Source organism: Gekko japonicus, unplaced genomic scaffold (genome assembly GCF_001447785.1).
Source record: "Gekko japonicus isolate JY-2015 unplaced genomic scaffold, Gekko_japonicus_V1.1 scaffold1021, whole genome shotgun sequence".
Taxonomy (NCBI): domain Eukaryota; kingdom Metazoa; phylum Chordata; class Lepidosauria; order Squamata; family Gekkonidae; genus Gekko; species Gekko japonicus.
In genome coordinates, this window is record NW_015176479.1 from 434,422 (window position 1) to 451,593 (window position 17,172).

At 47.1% G+C, this 17,172-nt stretch overlaps 1 protein-coding gene across 1 annotated transcript in view; it reads right to left on the reverse strand.

Annotated features, from left to right (window-relative positions):
• The window catches only part of SDK1 (sidekick cell adhesion molecule 1), a 502,369-nt gene that overhangs the window by 368,182 nt on the left and 117,015 nt on the right, over nucleotides 1–17,172 (reverse strand). Inside the window, exon 6 of the mRNA XM_015427208.1 lies at nucleotides 8,116–8,199. Coding sequence (XP_015282694.1) covers nucleotides 8,116–8,199 — 84 coding nt within the window. The remainder of the gene's footprint in view (nucleotides 1–8,115; nucleotides 8,200–17,172) is intronic.

A 17,172-nucleotide genomic window follows, 5' to 3' on the forward strand; every position in this document is an offset into this window, starting at 1 on the left:
CTGTCATTGTCTGAGAAGGTTCAGAAGACACAATTAGAGATTCGGGTGAACGTAAACATGCCATGTCTTGAAAAGGATGGTGAGGCTTTCGCTACAATCCGGCGAGTCAGCTCTGGGAACCTTGACACACGCAACTAGAACGGCTTCTCCATTCAGCACAACCAAGGATGCCAATTAACGTGCACATTCCTACACATGTGCATAGCGCAGTGGTACCCAACCTTTTTGAGCCTGGGGGAACCTGTAGGATTCCGACACAGTGTGGTAGGTGCAGCCACAAAACGGCTGCTGCAGCTTTCCTTCAATCCCACAGGGAATATCCCTGTTCTGTGGAGGCTGCTGCTGCTGAACCAATGTTTTTAAAAGTCTGCACAGCCAATCAGATCTCTGATGGTCAATCAGAAACCTTGCTAAGCAAAAGCACCACCTGGCCTCACCCACTTTCCAAAAACCCTTGGTGGGCACCATGTTGGGGAGACCTGGCATAGCGGCCCCCTTCACGGCAATGAACCACAATCGCTGCTTGACCAGTCCGAACCAAGGCAGACCTCTGGATTAAAGCAATTATCTGTCACTGGATTTTGTCATGGGCATGGATGAGGATGAGCTGGCAGAGCCTGCAGAAACCGCAGCTGGCCCCTCTGAAGCAGCAGAGGAGGATAGCTGGCAAGTGCCTGTAACAGCAGTCTTCACGCCTGGCCCGGATAAGAAGGAAGAACTGCAAGCTGAAAGTCCTCCTGACTCACCCCCACGTGTGACTCATTTAAGGGAGCAACTGCGGCAAAACTTAGCAACCAGGCGAAGAGAGGCCAGGCTACAAGGGAGATGCTCAGCTAGCCCAGAGTTCTAATAGGAGCCTGGGCGATCATGCAGCTGGCTAATTGGCAGCAGCATTTAACTCCACACTCTGGGCAGTACTCTTCGTGGAAGCAACAAGTCAGCTTCGTGCTGCTTGCATCCACTCTGGCTTTTGCACCTAGACCTTCGGACCCCCTGGCTTTGGACTTGGCTCTGTGTTCCTGGCTCCTGACCCTGGCTTTGGAGTACACTTCTGGTTAGTGATTTTGGACTTGGCTCTGTGTTTCTGGCTCCTGACCCCGACTTGGCTTTTTGGACTTTGTGCTGTCTTCTTGGCTCCTGACTGTGGCCTGTTCTGGACTCACTTTGACTGGCACCCCAGCCCATGACAGATTTGACTAGTTTTCAAAATACTTCTTGAAACAAGCCTTTATGTTAGAACAGTGCAAGCAGAGTACCCGCCACTCTGATTGTGAGTTCAGCAAGTCAATTTAGCCTGTCATGGTAGATCAAATTTAAAAAGTTAAGCCACAATAGGCAACTCCAAAAACGCAGACGTTAAAAGCTGTAATAACCTGTAGCTTTCCTCCACCCTCCTGGTACGGAACAAAAGCAACATTATTTCTCTGAAGAATATACGGGCAAATGTGAAAAAACATTTTTTAAATGGGCAAGGGAGAGTGTTTGGCCATCAAATTATATTTCTGTACAAGGATGCAATCAGTTTGTGAAATCGCATTCGGAGCTAGCTTCCATTTTGCATGAATAATAAAGCTATTTATAGCCTAAGAGAATCATATTTTTTTTGTGTACAACATGTGCCTGTTTGACACAGAATAGATACAATGCACCACTGTGAAATGCACACAATTCCAATTTCATACCAGCGGCCCCATCTACAAAATCTGCGTACGTGTCTCATTGTCAAAAATTCTCAGTGCAAATGTTGTGCGTCTCTCAAAATCCCCCCGGGCAAACACAAATTACCACCGAGTAATGAGGAAACATATGATGCAAAAATGAAATCGTCCTCCAGACGGGGGACGCTGGAAACGGTTTGAAGCTTAAATAACAATGCTCCCGTTATTTTGATAAGAAAAACAACACAGCAACAAAACCAAACAAACTATCAACACCATTCCGTGTTATTTTCCAAATCTCCCCTGACCGTTTAAAGATGCTAGCAAATATTTTAATCGCATAATCGCTGGGAGAGCTATCTTCACAACTCTAATGAACCTACAAAACTGATCATTTCACTTACGTTTATCCGCATTTAGGGAGCACTTGAAGAGAGGTGCCATGTTCTAACCATTGTGAACTATGACTGGAGGCAGGAGCTCTCAATGTGATGCCATGACATCCCACCGTATGCTTCCTGATGTCCCTATTCTCCTTGAGTCTTGGGAATAAAACCTAAAGCAGTGCCTGTGGGTGCCATAGTGCCCACCAACACTTTTTCTGGCACCCAGCAAGTGTTTATAGAAGGTGGGTGAGGTTATGTGGGGCACTTGCCCAGCAGTGTCATAAGTCAGTCTGTGCTCAGTGACAGCACAGATTCTGCAGATGAAGAGCTGCCTGCAGCTGGCCCTCAGCCAGTTATTGAACAACCACCTGCAGCTGGATCTGAGCTCGGAGGAGAGCAACAAGAGGTCAGGTTACCAGCTGAGCAGAAGTCATAGCCTATAGTTGAAACCAAGCCAATGCCTTGTAGCTCTGAAGCAGTAAACAAGGCTTCCAGAAGCTACTCCCAGCCCACGTAGCCCACCCACACCCCTGCAGCACTAACACTGTCAGAGGTGAGCTGAGTTGCAGGAAAGGAAGAGGAGTGCGAGACTCATGGCCTGTCCTCAGCTGTCGGCAAAGAGCGCCATCGAGATGACGTTGAGATGAGCAGAAACGCAGATTACGAGCTTCTCGAGTTCTAGCGTTCGTTTCGATACAGTTCTTTATCAAACTAATCTCAGAATCTCAGTTCTTTAATGCTCTTCATACGAATACTTCACAAGAAGGAATTCCTAAATCCAGAAACTTTTCCAAACAGCTTTGGACTAACAATTTTTAACTTCCATCGGACGGTCTTCTTGTGAAGTATTCGTATGAAGAGCATTAAAGAACTGAGATTCTGAGATTTGTTTGATAAAGAACTGTATCGAAATGAACGCTAGAACTCGAGAAGTTCGTAATCTGCGTTTCTGCTCATCTCAACGTCATCTCGATGGTGCTCTTTGCCGACAGCTGAGGACAGGCCATGAGTCTCGCACTCCTCTTCCTTTCCTGCAGCTCAGCTCACCTCTGACAGTGTTAGTGCTGCAGGGGTGTGGGTGGGCTACGTGGGCTGGGAGTAGCTTCTGGAAGCCTTGTTTACTGCTTCAGAGCTACAAGGCATTGGCTTGGTTTCAACTATAGGCTATGACTTCTGCTCAGCTGGTAACCTGACCTCTTGTTGCTCTCCTCCGAGCTCAGATCCAGCTGCAGGTGGTTGTTCAATAACTGGCTGAGGGCCAGCTGCAGGCAGCTCTTCATCTGCAGAATCTGTGCTGTCACTGAGCACAGACTGACTTATGACACTGCTGGGCAAGTGCCCCACATAACCTCACCCACCTTCTATAAACACTTGGTGGGTGCCAGAAAAAGTTTTGGTGGGCACTATGGCACCCACAGGCACTGCTTTAGGTTTTATTCCCAAGACTCAAGGAGAATAGGGACATCAGGAAGCATACGGTGGGATGTCATGGCATCACATTGAGAGCTCCTGCCTTCTTTCCCAGTGTATTTTCTCCCCTGCATTTGGGCTTCCTGTATGTGTATGCCTCCACCTCCTGGGGCATCCGTTTTGTAGTTGCGCTCACCACCCTGTGTCAGAATTCCAAAGGCACTCACAGGCTCAAAAAGGCTGGGGACCCCCCAATCTAAAGGGTCTTGAATGGAACAGGAAAGAAAGACACAAACAAGGAACTCAGAGTGCTCTGTAGCTTCTTACTGTCTAGCAAAGTACCCAGGAGGCATGAACTTTGCATCTGCCCCTTTCTACATCTAGCATTCTCTCCATTGTTTTACCAGATCCACACTGGAACAGAAAAAGATGCGGCTGAAAACCACATTCAGATAGCCCGGGTGAACTCCAGACTGACTGAATGGCCATAGAACAGCCATAAATCTATGCAGACGGCTACCATAAAACTGAGAGATCATGCAGTCTGGACCTTGTACAGTTCCGCAGGGCCTGCAAGACGGAGCTCTTCCGCCAGGCTTTTGAGTAGGAGCCGCCGCCACTGCCACTATTTCTGTTCCAGTCTCGGTTTGGTAAAACAGCGGAGCAAATGCTAGATGTAGAATGGGCCTCTGTCAGGAGTGCCCATCTTTTGTGGGAGGATGCTTGGTTTGGAACTTCTCAAAGTTTTGGGATCTATTTTGGGGTGCTGCCCCTTAACACATTCTCAACATTCCTGAAGTGTTTGTTGGCACACCAACATCGGGGATTCCCAGGCTTCCTGACAGCGAAAAGTTGATATTTCTCTTGTCGGATACAAACCCTTTGGTTTCACACAAGGTAGCACGCTTTGCACTTGCTGCAAAGAAAGTCAGATCCAAGGTGGCCCTTAGAAATGTTTTATAATGAGTTATAAAGTCACGATACCATGTTTTTACAATTCCAAATTGCTGTGATTTTGACATTTCAGTTGTATAATTGAGTTTTATTCTGAATGTAATGTTTTAAGCCATAAGTACTCTTTGAATGCAATTTTGTATTGTAACGGCCAGTGGCCATGTACAATAAAATCTTACATATATACATGCAGTCTAAGGGCTACTTTGGTTATCTTCCCAAAGAAAATTCCCAAGTGTTTGCTGGCACACCAACATTGGGGATTCCCAGTCTAAGGGCTTCCCGACAGCGAAAAGTTGATATTTCTCTTGTCAGATACACACCCTTTGGTTTCACACAAGGTAGCACGCTTTGCACTTGCTGCAAAGAAAGTTAGATCCAAGGTGGCCCTTAGAAATGTTTTATAATGAGTTATAAAGTCACGATACCATGTTTTTACAATTCCAAATTGCTGTAATTTTGACATTTCAGTTGTATAATTGAGTTTTATTCTGAATGTAATGTTTTAAGCCATAAGTACTCTTTGAATGCAATTTTGTATTGTAACGGCCAGTGGCCATGTACAATAAAATCTTACATATATACATGCAGTCTAAGGGCTACTTTGGTTATCTTCCCAAAGAAAGCACGGAATCAAGTCTTTAGTGGAATCAGGGACAAAAACCTCGCAGTCAGCACTTCGCTGAGTATGAAAGCCCACGGAACTGCCTGTTGAGGCTATTCTCTCTGATATTTCGAGAAGGTTTTAAAGGTACCGCTGGTTTCTCAGGGTTGCTTTTGTTTTCCGGATAAGTGCCAGAGAAGGCAAGCTAAAAAAGGTGTCAGAAATGAGAGCAGAGGCAGCTGTTGTCGAGTTTGGGTTTTCAAAACAAGTTTGGGTTTTCAAAATGACTTAAACTGTTTGGGGCAGGGGGGAGGAAGCCATGATAGGAAATATGTGCTTATTTTGTAGAAACGAATAAGGTTTTCCCTGTCGCTGTTAACCAGGACAGAAGAGACTTGTATAAAACAGTCAAAAAACGGGATCACGAAACCGCGGGGAAAATCGGGCGAAGCCGCAGATCAAAATGCAGCTGCGCGGCTTCGAGTGGGGAATTGACCAATAGAAGCGGGGCAAAGGGAGGCGCGACCGTGGCACAGCTCTTGTGTGAAATTGGTCTGACTGTCAAAAAGGTTTTCCTAAGATCCAGCCGGTACCTTCCCGCCCTTAACTTAAAGCCATTATTGCGAGTCCTATCTTCTGCTGCCAAAAGGAACAGCTCCCTGCCCTCCTCTAAGTGACAGCCCTTCTTCAAATACTTCAAGAGAGCGATCCTGCCCCTCCTCCACCTCCTCTACTCCAGACTGAACATTCCCAAGTCCTTCAGCCTTTCCTCGTAGGGCTTGGTCTCCAGGCCCCCAATCATCCCTGTCGCTCTCCTCTGCACCTGCTCTATTTTGTCCACATCCTTTTTGAAGCGAGGCCTCCAGAACTGCACACAATACTCCAGGTGTGGCCTGACCAATGCAGTGTACAAGGGGCCAAGACATCTTGTGATTTGGATGTTATGCCTCTGTTGATACTCCCCAAGATTGCATTAGCCTTTTATGTCGCCGCATCCCACTGGCTGCTCATATATAACTTTCAGTCCACCCTTACCCCAAGATCTTGTTCACACACACTGCTACTCCAGTTTGCATGTTTCTCATTGTTGTTATCCAGATGTTACCCAGGTTTTTGGTTGTGTTAGTTGGCTGAGTTATCCTAAAGCTATTTGTCCAGACAAGGATTTCAGTCCAATTAACACTAACCCTCTGAGACCTGCCCACAGCAGCACTGACATGATATGATCCAAATAATAATTAGGGCATGTGTGTGGATGTGTGTGGATGATGCCAAAGAGAAAACACATTGTATTATAAGTACGCGGAACCTTTGCTGAGAAGCGAAAAATGGAATTTGCCACCAAGGAGCCGAAGATCCATTTATAGCTAAGTAAAAAGCCGGCCCTTACAAGTTGTAATTTTATTTATAGTTAATCGTGTTCTGCTGAGTAAATTTAATTTTTGTCTCTCGTACTCACAGAGCACGGAGATTGCCTCGGCGGCTGTTGTGCCAAAGAAGCCCGCAGGAGAGGTGAAAAATGGAAAATTCCCTACTGTTTATGGTCTGGTCGCAAAGCAGCTCTGTCAGGCTCATGGGGCAATTTGTCAACCCCTAGGCAGGCACCCCATTGTGGAATGAACCCTTCAAGGGTGGAGGTCCACAGCTAGGGGTGCCAACTTCCAGGTGGCGGCTGGAGATCTCCTGGGATTACAAGTGATCTCCAAGAGACAGAGATCAGTTCCCCTGGAGCAAATGGCCAAAGTGAGCGGACACTAATCTGGGAGAACTGGGTTTGATTCCCCACTCCTCCACTTGCACCTGGCTGGATGACCTTGGGCAAGCCGTAGTTCTGATAAGAGCTGTCCTTGAAAAAAGAGCAGTTTCTGTCAAGAGCTCTCTCAGCCCCACCGACCTCGCAGGGTGTCTGTTGTGGGGAGGGGAAGGGAAAGGAGTTCGTAAGCCACTCTGAGACTCCCTTGGGTAGTGAAGGGTGGGGTATAAATCCAATATCTTCCTCTTCTACATAGAGCAAGCCTGTGCTTGCCACCGGGCTGTTCTCTTGGAAGCTGCCGCAGGTTCTGACTCCCCAGTGAGTATATGAGACCCACGTTTGTAAACTTTATGTTTCGGGGTACAAAGAGGCCCAAAGATTTGCTAAGGTCAGAGGCCCAAATACCGACAAGCTCAATTCCATCTCGTTTTCACTCCCTACACTACTCATTGAACGACCCATTGGAGTTTTTAATTAGCTGACGACTGGACGGTATCTACCATCTTCCGCGGCATTAGGTCTGGAAAAGGCAAGAGCCAGTTTGGTGTAGTGGTTAAGTGAACGGACTCTAATCTGGGAGAACCGGGTTTGATTCCCCACTCCTCCACTTGCACCCGCTGATGTGACCTTGGGTCAGTCACAAGCTCTGGTACAGCTGTCCTTGAAAAAGAGCAGTTTGTGTCAGAGCTCTCTCAGCCCCACCCACCTCACAGAGTGTCTGTTGTGGGGAGGGGAAGGGAAAGGAGTTTGTAAGCCACTCTGAGACTCCAAGTCAAGGGCGGGGTATAAATCCAATCTCCTCCTCCTACATTCTAAGTGGAATTATAAATATTTTGATGGCTTCGGCGGTGTTCAAAAAGCCTTCCAATTAAGTTCTGAACGACACGGCTCCACCACGGTGGTGTGGCCACACTCGAAAGCGCTTCCGCGGGTGACATTTCCCCTCTCACCGTAAAAAGCTCCATAATTTTAAGAAACAAGAAGCCTTAACTGTTGCAATGATTGATTGTTTCTCCATGTCCCAAGTTATGGGTCCCACAGCCGCTGTTTCGTTCCCATTAACTCGCTCAGCTCTCGCTGCTAATCCTATTCGGCCGACCGTGTTTCTCCAGCCTATCTTTTTTTTTTGTGGCCAGGAGCTCACATGAGAAGGAGGAGCCCTTTTGCCCAGTGGGCAAGCGTTGCGCACATTTTTCACATCACGCTCCTCGTATGCAGCGACTTGCCATTATACAACTTGCCATTTTTTTTGAATGAATATGAAATTGTATAAACAGGGCAGGGGGAAAACAAGCAATCAAACAAACAAACAAAAAACCACACGTGGTGGCTTGTTCACTCCCGACTTACCCATTGCTTGGCACAGGATATCCACCGTCTTCTCCACTTCGGCCACAATTCGGCTTTCTGGTTCGGCGGTGAAATATGGTGGCTCTTAAGAAAAGACAGAAAAGGAGGGTCACTGACAGAAGATATACATAGATTGCAAATCGCAGGCCTCCTTCTGAGTCCCTGTTGGGCTGAAATGCTGTAGTGGTTAAGAAAGGCGGACTCTAATCTGGGAGCACCGGGTTTGATTCCCCACTCCTCCACATGCAGCTGCTGGTGTGACCTTGGGTCAGTCACAAGTTCTCTCAGAGCTGTTCTCTCAAGGACAGTTCTGGAAAGAGCAGGCAAAGGGTCCCGATCCATTCTCTTTGGCATGGACAAGTCACAGAGCTATAGGCATGGGACACTGCATCCCCTGGCACCTGTCGTTATTAGGGATGGGAGGTCGGGGGTGTGGGGGGGAGGTGGACAGTTTTTTTCTTCTCAAGTATTTTTTTTTTTTAATCCTGGTAGGGAAAAATACACTTTGGGGGATGTACAGGTATTTCCCACCCAAGCCAGTCCAGGAATGGGAGGGAATCCTGTACTTTTCAGTACATTAAACAACAACCCAAGAGGTAGTCTATACCCTCTCTGGTTTTCAGAACCATATGTTACCAGAACCTCTACATTAGTTCCCCCCAACCTGAGATTAGAGGTTCAAACTCTCAGATGGTATCTGGAACTTAACACATTAGCAACTCACTCAGAGCTGCACACTTTACGCTTAATGGTAGCTTGTGGTCAGCTTAGGCACAGGAGTTTAGACTTGGAATTCAGGTACAACATCAAAGACAATTTTAACAATCAAAGGAATCTTTATTTAGTACAGAGCTTAGCACAGACTACCAGAGTTTACCAAAATAACAAGCCTAAGGTGATTTGCCTTAACTACACAGTAAAAGATACATATTTACCAAATTCAGGAATATCCAAACAATCCATCTTTTCAGGAATATCCAAAAATCCATCTTTGCTCAACCATGTGGTCCAATTCACAAAGCCAGTCCTCTGTCCCTCAAGGGCTGCATTTCAGGTGCAATAAAACAAGCAGAGAGAACAGGAGCAGAGAGCAAGAAAGCAAGCCAGCTCTCTCATTGGGATCAAACAATTATACCCCAATTCCAGTCACAAATTAGATGTGGCTATTAGCCAATTGTGAGTGGGCATGGGTGTACCCAATTGTTGGTTGTCATGGCTATGTGTGGGGATAGGCTAGGAGTTTGGGAACTCCTCCTGCAGTCAGGTGACCCAACTTCCAGCTTCTCCATGATGTACATGACATGGCCCATGTAGCGTTAAAGCAGGCACCTTGAAGTCTAGCTCTTCCACTTAGAGGTGTGAAAGAATGTGTGGTTATATGGCATGGCTATTGAGGTTGTTCAGGCCATCTGGTGTGCCCTGGACCATTTGTCCTGCACAGGAAACAGAGACATAGAATGTCATCACAGGAGAAGACATGAGACTTGTAGAAATCAATATTTCTATACATGGACTCCTTTGCATATTAGGTGACACACCCTTAATGTAGCCAATCCTCCAAGAACTTACAGAACTCTTCTTACAGGGCCTACTGTAAGCTCTTGGAGGATTGGCTACATTAGGGGTGTGTCGCCTAATATGCAAAGGAGTTCCTGCTACAAAAAGAGCCCTGTAAAATCCCGTAGACAAAGTAGAAGTGTATTGAATACAGCCCGTCACAAATGGCCTACTTTGACTTCTGTTTCGAGTTTACAGCTCCTTTTCAGTCACAGCCTCATAAAGCAACCCCAACAATTATATGCGATGATGAATACGAATTTCAAAGAGCGCCGAGCAACTGCCAATTTATATTTAGGGGTGTTTTTTTAACGCACCAAATTAACGTCGGAGCAGAGGGCGCTTTTTTCCCCATTTCACAGGCGCGAATCACAGAATATTTTAATTCTCGGCTTCGAAGGGCCGTCCCGGGAGGTCCATAAAGGTTTTTATTTACAACACCATGTTTCATACTTCTGTCTCTCTACACCATCCCGCGATGCTCGGGTTATAAAACATCACAGAGTAAACATAAATCCGCACCGAGGATATAACCCAACAGTTTTAATAAGAAACTTAACGAGAGTTTACTTTTGAACGTCGCTGCATTAGTACGTTGGAGATTCCAAGTAGATTTACACAGCCTAGGTGACCAGACTGAGTTGGGGGTCACATTCCTGATCCGCGTGACCCGAGACGTTCCAGGGAAGCCCACATGAGACTTGAGCCCTCGCCTTCAGCCGGCTCTTCCTTCTTCCATAGGGGGTGGGGGAATAGCCCTTCTCTAGGGCCATTGTTGCCTTCCAGTTCTACCCTGGCCATGGTGCAAATTGGGAGAGCAAGCACGGACTCAAGTTTGGGCTTTCCCCCACAGATATCCTGTTGTCATATCAAGTTAATCCCAGAGTTGGTTCGACCACATCTTGTATCTTTTAACAACAGTAACTGCTCATCGACTGAACTGTGACCATGACCAACTTTTTATCATACGAGCTAAAGAAAAGCAACAGGGGCCAGTGTCAACCAAAGAGCTTGGTTGCCATGGAAATCGCGAGTAGTGCGAGCACCGATATTTGGAGCGAGGAGCGAGTAGTGGAGCACCGATATTTTATTGATTGTATTGTGTTGTATATTGTATTGTATTTTTATACTGTTCTTATTGTTTTCTTAGGCATTTATGCCCTTGTTAGCCGCCCTGAGCCTTCGGGGAGGGCGGGATACAAATCTAAAGAATAAATAAATAAATAAATAATACATAAATAAATGGAGAGGTGGGGAGGGTGTGAGTTGGAATGTACAGTTTCGTTTCTGGCCATTATCTATCTGGTGTCTGGTATAGCCATGCAACCTTGAGGCCTGCTCTATCTTTAGTATCCCTTTCCCGCTGGGAATCTTAGAGCGTTCGTTTGGCTGGCTTTTAGCTTAGAAGTGATTGGCCAAGAGCCACTGATGTATTTTTGATTATAGTATAACTGCTGGCTTCGCGCACTGGACCTCAGTCCTAACAAAGTACGTTATGAATCTGGATCCTATTACGGTCCCAATAAACTTTTCTTCTTCTGAATGATTGTTATTGGGAACTGATTTCTCCAGGGCTCTGACAGCCAGTGGCAGACCTACATTTTTGGGACCCTGAAGCTCGAACTGTTATGGGGGGGCCCTTCTCAACCAGCAACAATAGGGCAACATCCAGCAAGCACATGAAACAGTCAATATTAAGTACTTCAACCCATTGGCTTATGATTCTGTCAATAATGGCAGGAGGTGATAAAGGCCTAAAGATGGCAGATCTCATCAGATCTTGGAAGCTAAATATTCTAAGAATCAACAGGAAGCTGCAAAAAGTGAGGTCAGATGGCAGGACATCATACTTTCAAAATCAGCTTAGCTTCATTCCCACATGCTTGTCTTCGCACAAAACATGTTAGATGGTTATAAGGGTCAAATACTTGTCTAAAAGTCTGGATGCATGTGGCTTGGCTGGAGCTTGGTGTGGACAACTAGGCTGCACATGAATGTGTGAGCAATACCAAGGATGGAACTTCGAGCATCACCAGCGTTGCTGGCCACCAAACCATGCTGAGAATAAAAATTAAAAAGGTCCCCAAGCAAAAATTACTTCACAGTGAACTATTAAATGAATCCACCAAGGAACCTCAAGCAAACGAGTTGAGGCATATGGTACTAAGAAAAGATGTGTATAAATGCACAGATTCTCCTCTATTGCTAGGCCACCAGCAAAATTCTATCCTGATCTCAAATGTGGTAATTGACAGTGAAGGAAGTTCACAGTTTGAGTGAACATTGCCTTCCCTCTCTGACATATCTCATGAACATTCCACCTCTCAATGATCTTATAATATGTCAGACCCGGTTGGCCTCTTTGATTCAGCCACGAGAAATAAAAATAAGTTGCTTCACTAAAAAAACCAAAAAAACCCCAAAACAGTGTTGGTCATGGTTAGTATTCGGATGGGAGACCGCTAAGGAATTCCAGGGTTGCTATGCAGAGGAAGGCAATGGGAAACCATCTTCAAGTACTTGAAAGACTGTCCTATAGAGGATGGTACAGAGTTGTTTTCTGTTGCCCCAAAAGGTCGGACCAGAACCAATAGGTTGGAATTAAACCAGAAGAGTTTTCAGCTAAACATGAGGAAGAACTTCCTGACCGTTAGAGTGGTTCCTCAGTGGAACGGGCTTCCTTGGGAGGTGGTGGGCTCTCCTTCTTTGGCGGTTTCCAAACAGAGGCTAGATGGCCACCTGACAGCAATGCTGGTTCCATGAACTTAGGCAGATCACGAGAACGGAGGGCAGGAAGGGCTGCATGAGTGCTTAGTTCTTGCGGCCCTTTCTTACACGCCCAGGGAAATGCTGATCGCCACTTTGGGGTCAGGAAGCAATTGTTCTCCAGACCAGTTTGGCCAAGGATCCTGGAGGTTTTTTGTCGTCTTCTGGGCCTGGAACAGGGGTCACTGTGGGTGTGGCGGGGGGGGGGTGTGTGGAATGCCCGCCATCTCGGAGGCTTGGACTAGATGACCCTGGAGATCCCTTCCACTCTATGATTCTAGGGTGTAATGCCATAGAGTCCACCCTCCAAGGCAGCCATTTTCTCCAGGGGAACCAATCTTGGTCATCTGGAGATGTCGTAATGGGGGGAGATCTCCAGGCCCCACATGGAGGTTGGTGGAGATATACATGGAGAGAGAAACCCAGGAGGCCCTCAACGTCCTTCTCTCCCCGAATACCATGTGCACTTTGCAAATATTAAAAACATTCTCAGCATCCATTTCCCTTTGCTACGCAGGAAACAGAATCCTCCAGAACGTTAACCTGCAGAGTGAAGCTTAATCATCTCGGGTCTTTGCATGATTTAGAGCTTTTTAATAATATACATGTCCAGACGTTATTGATCTTCAGTGCTTAAGTAGATGACGGTTATTAAATACAAACAGTCTCATATATGTGAGCTGTGCATAAAGTGATGTATTTATTGGGGAGGGAAAAATCCACCCCCCGAAGAGCTGGAGATGATTGAAAAGCCATGTTGGACTCATCCTAATTGCTTAGCTTTCGCTTTTGATCTGAAAAAAAGAACGAAGGTTGTGTCTTCCGTGCTCAAACGGAACGGCACAGAGGCAAATTTAAGCTGTTTCGTTGACTTGGTAATGGGGAGGCAGGGCATCCGCAGGCAGGAAAAGCCCCAAAGACACTCCTACTGGGTTGGCCCTGTGGCTTAATGGTAGAACATCTCCTTCACAGGGAGAAGGTCCCACAGGCAGAAGTTCAGAAAGTCCCTGGTATCTCCAGTTAAAAGGATCAGGAAGCAGGTGATGTGAAAAGACCTCTAGGTAAAGGTTTCCCTTGCTTAGAAAGCCAGTTGAATCCGACTCTAGAGGGTGGTGCTTATCTCCGTTTCCAAGCCAAAGAGCCAGCGCTGTCCGAAGACTTCTCCATGGTCATCTGTCCGGCATGACTAAATGCCGAGGCACACAGAACGCTGTCACCTTCCCACCGAAGTGGTCCCTATTTATCTACTTGTGATTTCTTGCTTTCGAACTGCTTGGTTGGCAGGAGCCATGACCAGAGACGGGAGCTCCCTCCGTCACGTGGCACGAGGGTCTCGAACTGCTGAACTACCGACCTTCCAGTCTACAGCTCAGCATCTTAACCAATGAGCCATCGGCTGGCTTCTCCCTGGGACTGGGACCTGGGACCAAAGTAGACAGCCATAGTAAACAACGCTGACCTTGATTGGCCAATGGTGTGCCTCGGCAGAAGGCAGATTTTGCGTTGGTTCACTGTGAAAGCACTTCACGTATTCACAAAGTGTGGAGATTGCACAGGTGTGGGTTCTATATGGTGCAACGGACATCAAGCGGGGGGATCAGGGTGCAGAAAGGGGAGGGGGAATCAGGGTGCAACCCACAGTTTTTAACGGGCTGGAGAATTCTTAGTGCAGCACGCCATCGAGGAAGAGGCAAGAAACGTAGGAGATGAAGGACGCTATCCACAGAGTGGACGTCTTCCATGCTACCTGGGGGAATGCACAAACCACCAGCACTTCAATTCAAAGGTCTGCAAGTCTCAGACCAATTCCACACAAGCAGCTGTGCCGCCGTCGCTCTTCTGTTTCCCCCGGTTGTATTGGTCAATCTCACACTATTCGCTGTGCAGCTGCATTTTGACCCGCATCTTCCCCAAATTCCCCCTGCGTCTTCTCGATCCTCAAAAAACAGGATCGAGAAGATGCGGGGGAAATCGGGGGGGGGGGGCGGGGGAGATGTGGGTCAAAATGCAGCTGCGCAGCGAATAGTGTGAAATTGACCAATACAACCGGGGGAAACGTAAGAGTGACGGCGGCACAGCTGCTTGTGGGGAATCGGTCTCAGTCTCGCACCATAAGGGCTGTTTAGTACAACACGATCGAGTGGGATTGGACTGACCAACAATACAAAGCACTTCCCGGGTTAACCAGTCAATCAGAGCTGCATTCACAAAGTCCAATGAGAAGCTTGCCTCCCATTGGACATTTTCTCGGTTAACCTTGGAAGCTAGTATTGAATCAGTCTGTGGCCTCAATCTCTAACACAGCATATACCTTCCGATGTAAAGTCCCTGCCCACGGGCTTTCCATTGTCCCACTAGTCAGGATAGGGTTGCCCACTCCGGGTTACGAGACACCTGGAGATTTGGGGTGGGGTGGGGTTAAGCCTGGGGAGGGCAGAATTTGGGGAGGGGAGGGACCTCAGTAGGGCATAATGTCATAGTGTCCACTTTCCAAAGTTCCAAAGCAGCCATTTTCTCCGGGGGGACTGATCTTGATTGTCTGGAGATCAATTGTAATAGCAGGAGATCTCCAGGTGCTACCTGGGGGTTGGTAACCCTAAATCAGGACAAAGGTAGTGCTAAAGACACCGGTCAGCCGGACTCCAGAACAGTTAATCAGCTGGAATGATCAATGGGAACATAGGAACATAAGAGAAGCCAATGTTGGATCAGGCCAATGGCCCATCCAGTCCAACACTCTGTCACACAGTGGCCACAAATACCAGGTGCCATCAGGAGGTCAACCAGTGGGGCCAGGACACTAAAAGCCCTCCCACTGTTGCCCTCCAAGCACCAAGAATACAGAGCATCATGTGTCCCAGACCAAGAGTTCCTATCTATACCTTGTGGCTAATAGCCACTGATGGATCTCTGCTCCATATGTTTATCCAATTTCCTCTTGCAGTCCTCCACGCTTGTAGCTGCCACAACCTTCTGAAGTGGAAACTAAATTGTCTGAGCAGCTAGCTAAATAGTTGTGTGCCAGCACCCCCTAGCATAGCTTAGGGGAACACTGGTTATCATTGCCATGAGAGGGAACACCTCAGATGTGACTGCCCAAAGGTGGTGCCAAAAGAGAAGAGAGACTGTCCCCTCCAAAGTGAAGTATGTGATGGAGGAAGTTTTGGAGAGTTGGTAATCTGAGAAGGAAGAGGCCCAAGATGCTAAGATTCCTGTAGTTGCTGTGGTGTAGAAAAACAGATGGTTCAAAGTTCAGTGGCCCCAGACAGAGCAGATTCAGTGGTGGAGGCAGAGCTCTATGACAAACATAGAGTAGCACTACCATAGGTCATGGCCAGTGTTCCCTCTAAGCTGAGTTTGTGTGCACTAGCTCACAGTTTTTTAGCCTCCAGCACACCTTTTTCCTTAGCTCAGGAAGGATGGGTCCAGAGCAAACTAATTTATGCAGTAGCCAAATCACTCACTCACAACTTTAATGCCAGTGGCTCACAAAGTAGAATTTTTGCTCACAAAGCTCCACAGTTTAGAGGACATGACTTCATTAAGACTGTCATCTTAAATGTGCCAACACTCAAGCCTTCAGAATGAAAACTAAAGAATTACTCAAGAATCACACCCAAATAAGAATGTACTGGTGGACCTCTTGATGGCACCTGGTTTTGGCCACTGTGTGACACAGAGTGTTGGACTGGATGGGCCTTTGGCCTGATTCAACATGGCTTCTTTTATATTGTTATGTCTGGGGTAGTGATGCTCTGTATTCACGGTACTTGGGAGGTGACAGTGGGAGGGCTTCTGGAGTTCTGGTCCCGCTGGTGGACCTCCTGATGGCACCTGGGTTTGGGCCACTGTGTGACATGGAGTGTTGGACTGGATGGGCCACTGGCCTGATCCAACATGGCTTCCCTTATGTTCTTGTCTCGGGCAGAGATGCTCTATATTCTTGGTGCTGGGGGGAGCAACAGTGAGAGGGCTTCTGGAGTTCTGGCCCCACTGGTAGACCTCCTGATGGCACCTGGATTTTGGCCATTGTGTGACACGGAGTGTTGGACTGGACGGGCCACTGGCCTGATCTAACATGGCTCCTCTTATGTTTATATAATACTGCTCTTTCACAATTCTTCCCTTTGCAAAGCAAGGCCTTTCTACTAGTAGCAATCTATGTGTGTGTTTTTAAAAATCACAGATCCACTGGGATCGCTGTGTCATTTTCCTTAACTAAGCAAAGAGCATCTGTTACTCGATGCTGATTGTCTGCTATTAAACAGGGAGGCCTAAGTCCAAATGGGTGACCTGAAACGCAATAACAGGCTGCCATATCCCATTACCTGCCCCGCGAGACATCTATTTCACACTGACAATGCCTTAAACCGGACCAAATGCTCTTCTGAAAGGCCATTACAATCCCCTCCAAATGGACCACATTATTTGAAAGGCGTGGAACGAGGGCAGTTTACTATTACACAACGGGAGGACTGGAAATAAACCCGATCGGAGTGGAAGAGGGTAATGCGAGAGCTTCAGCCATGTGGCACCACTGCAATGCCCCGCAGGATTATATGCGCTGACCACAAAACAACGCAGAAGCTATCAGGATGGCAGCGGCATTTTTATGAGACTAGGCCAGACGATTTAACATTTAATTAGCACCATCGTGGAGGTTAAGAGCGGACAAGATTGATGAGGTTGAAATTAGCAAGGGCCAATAGGTCCTAAGCATCCTTGCTCCAGGGC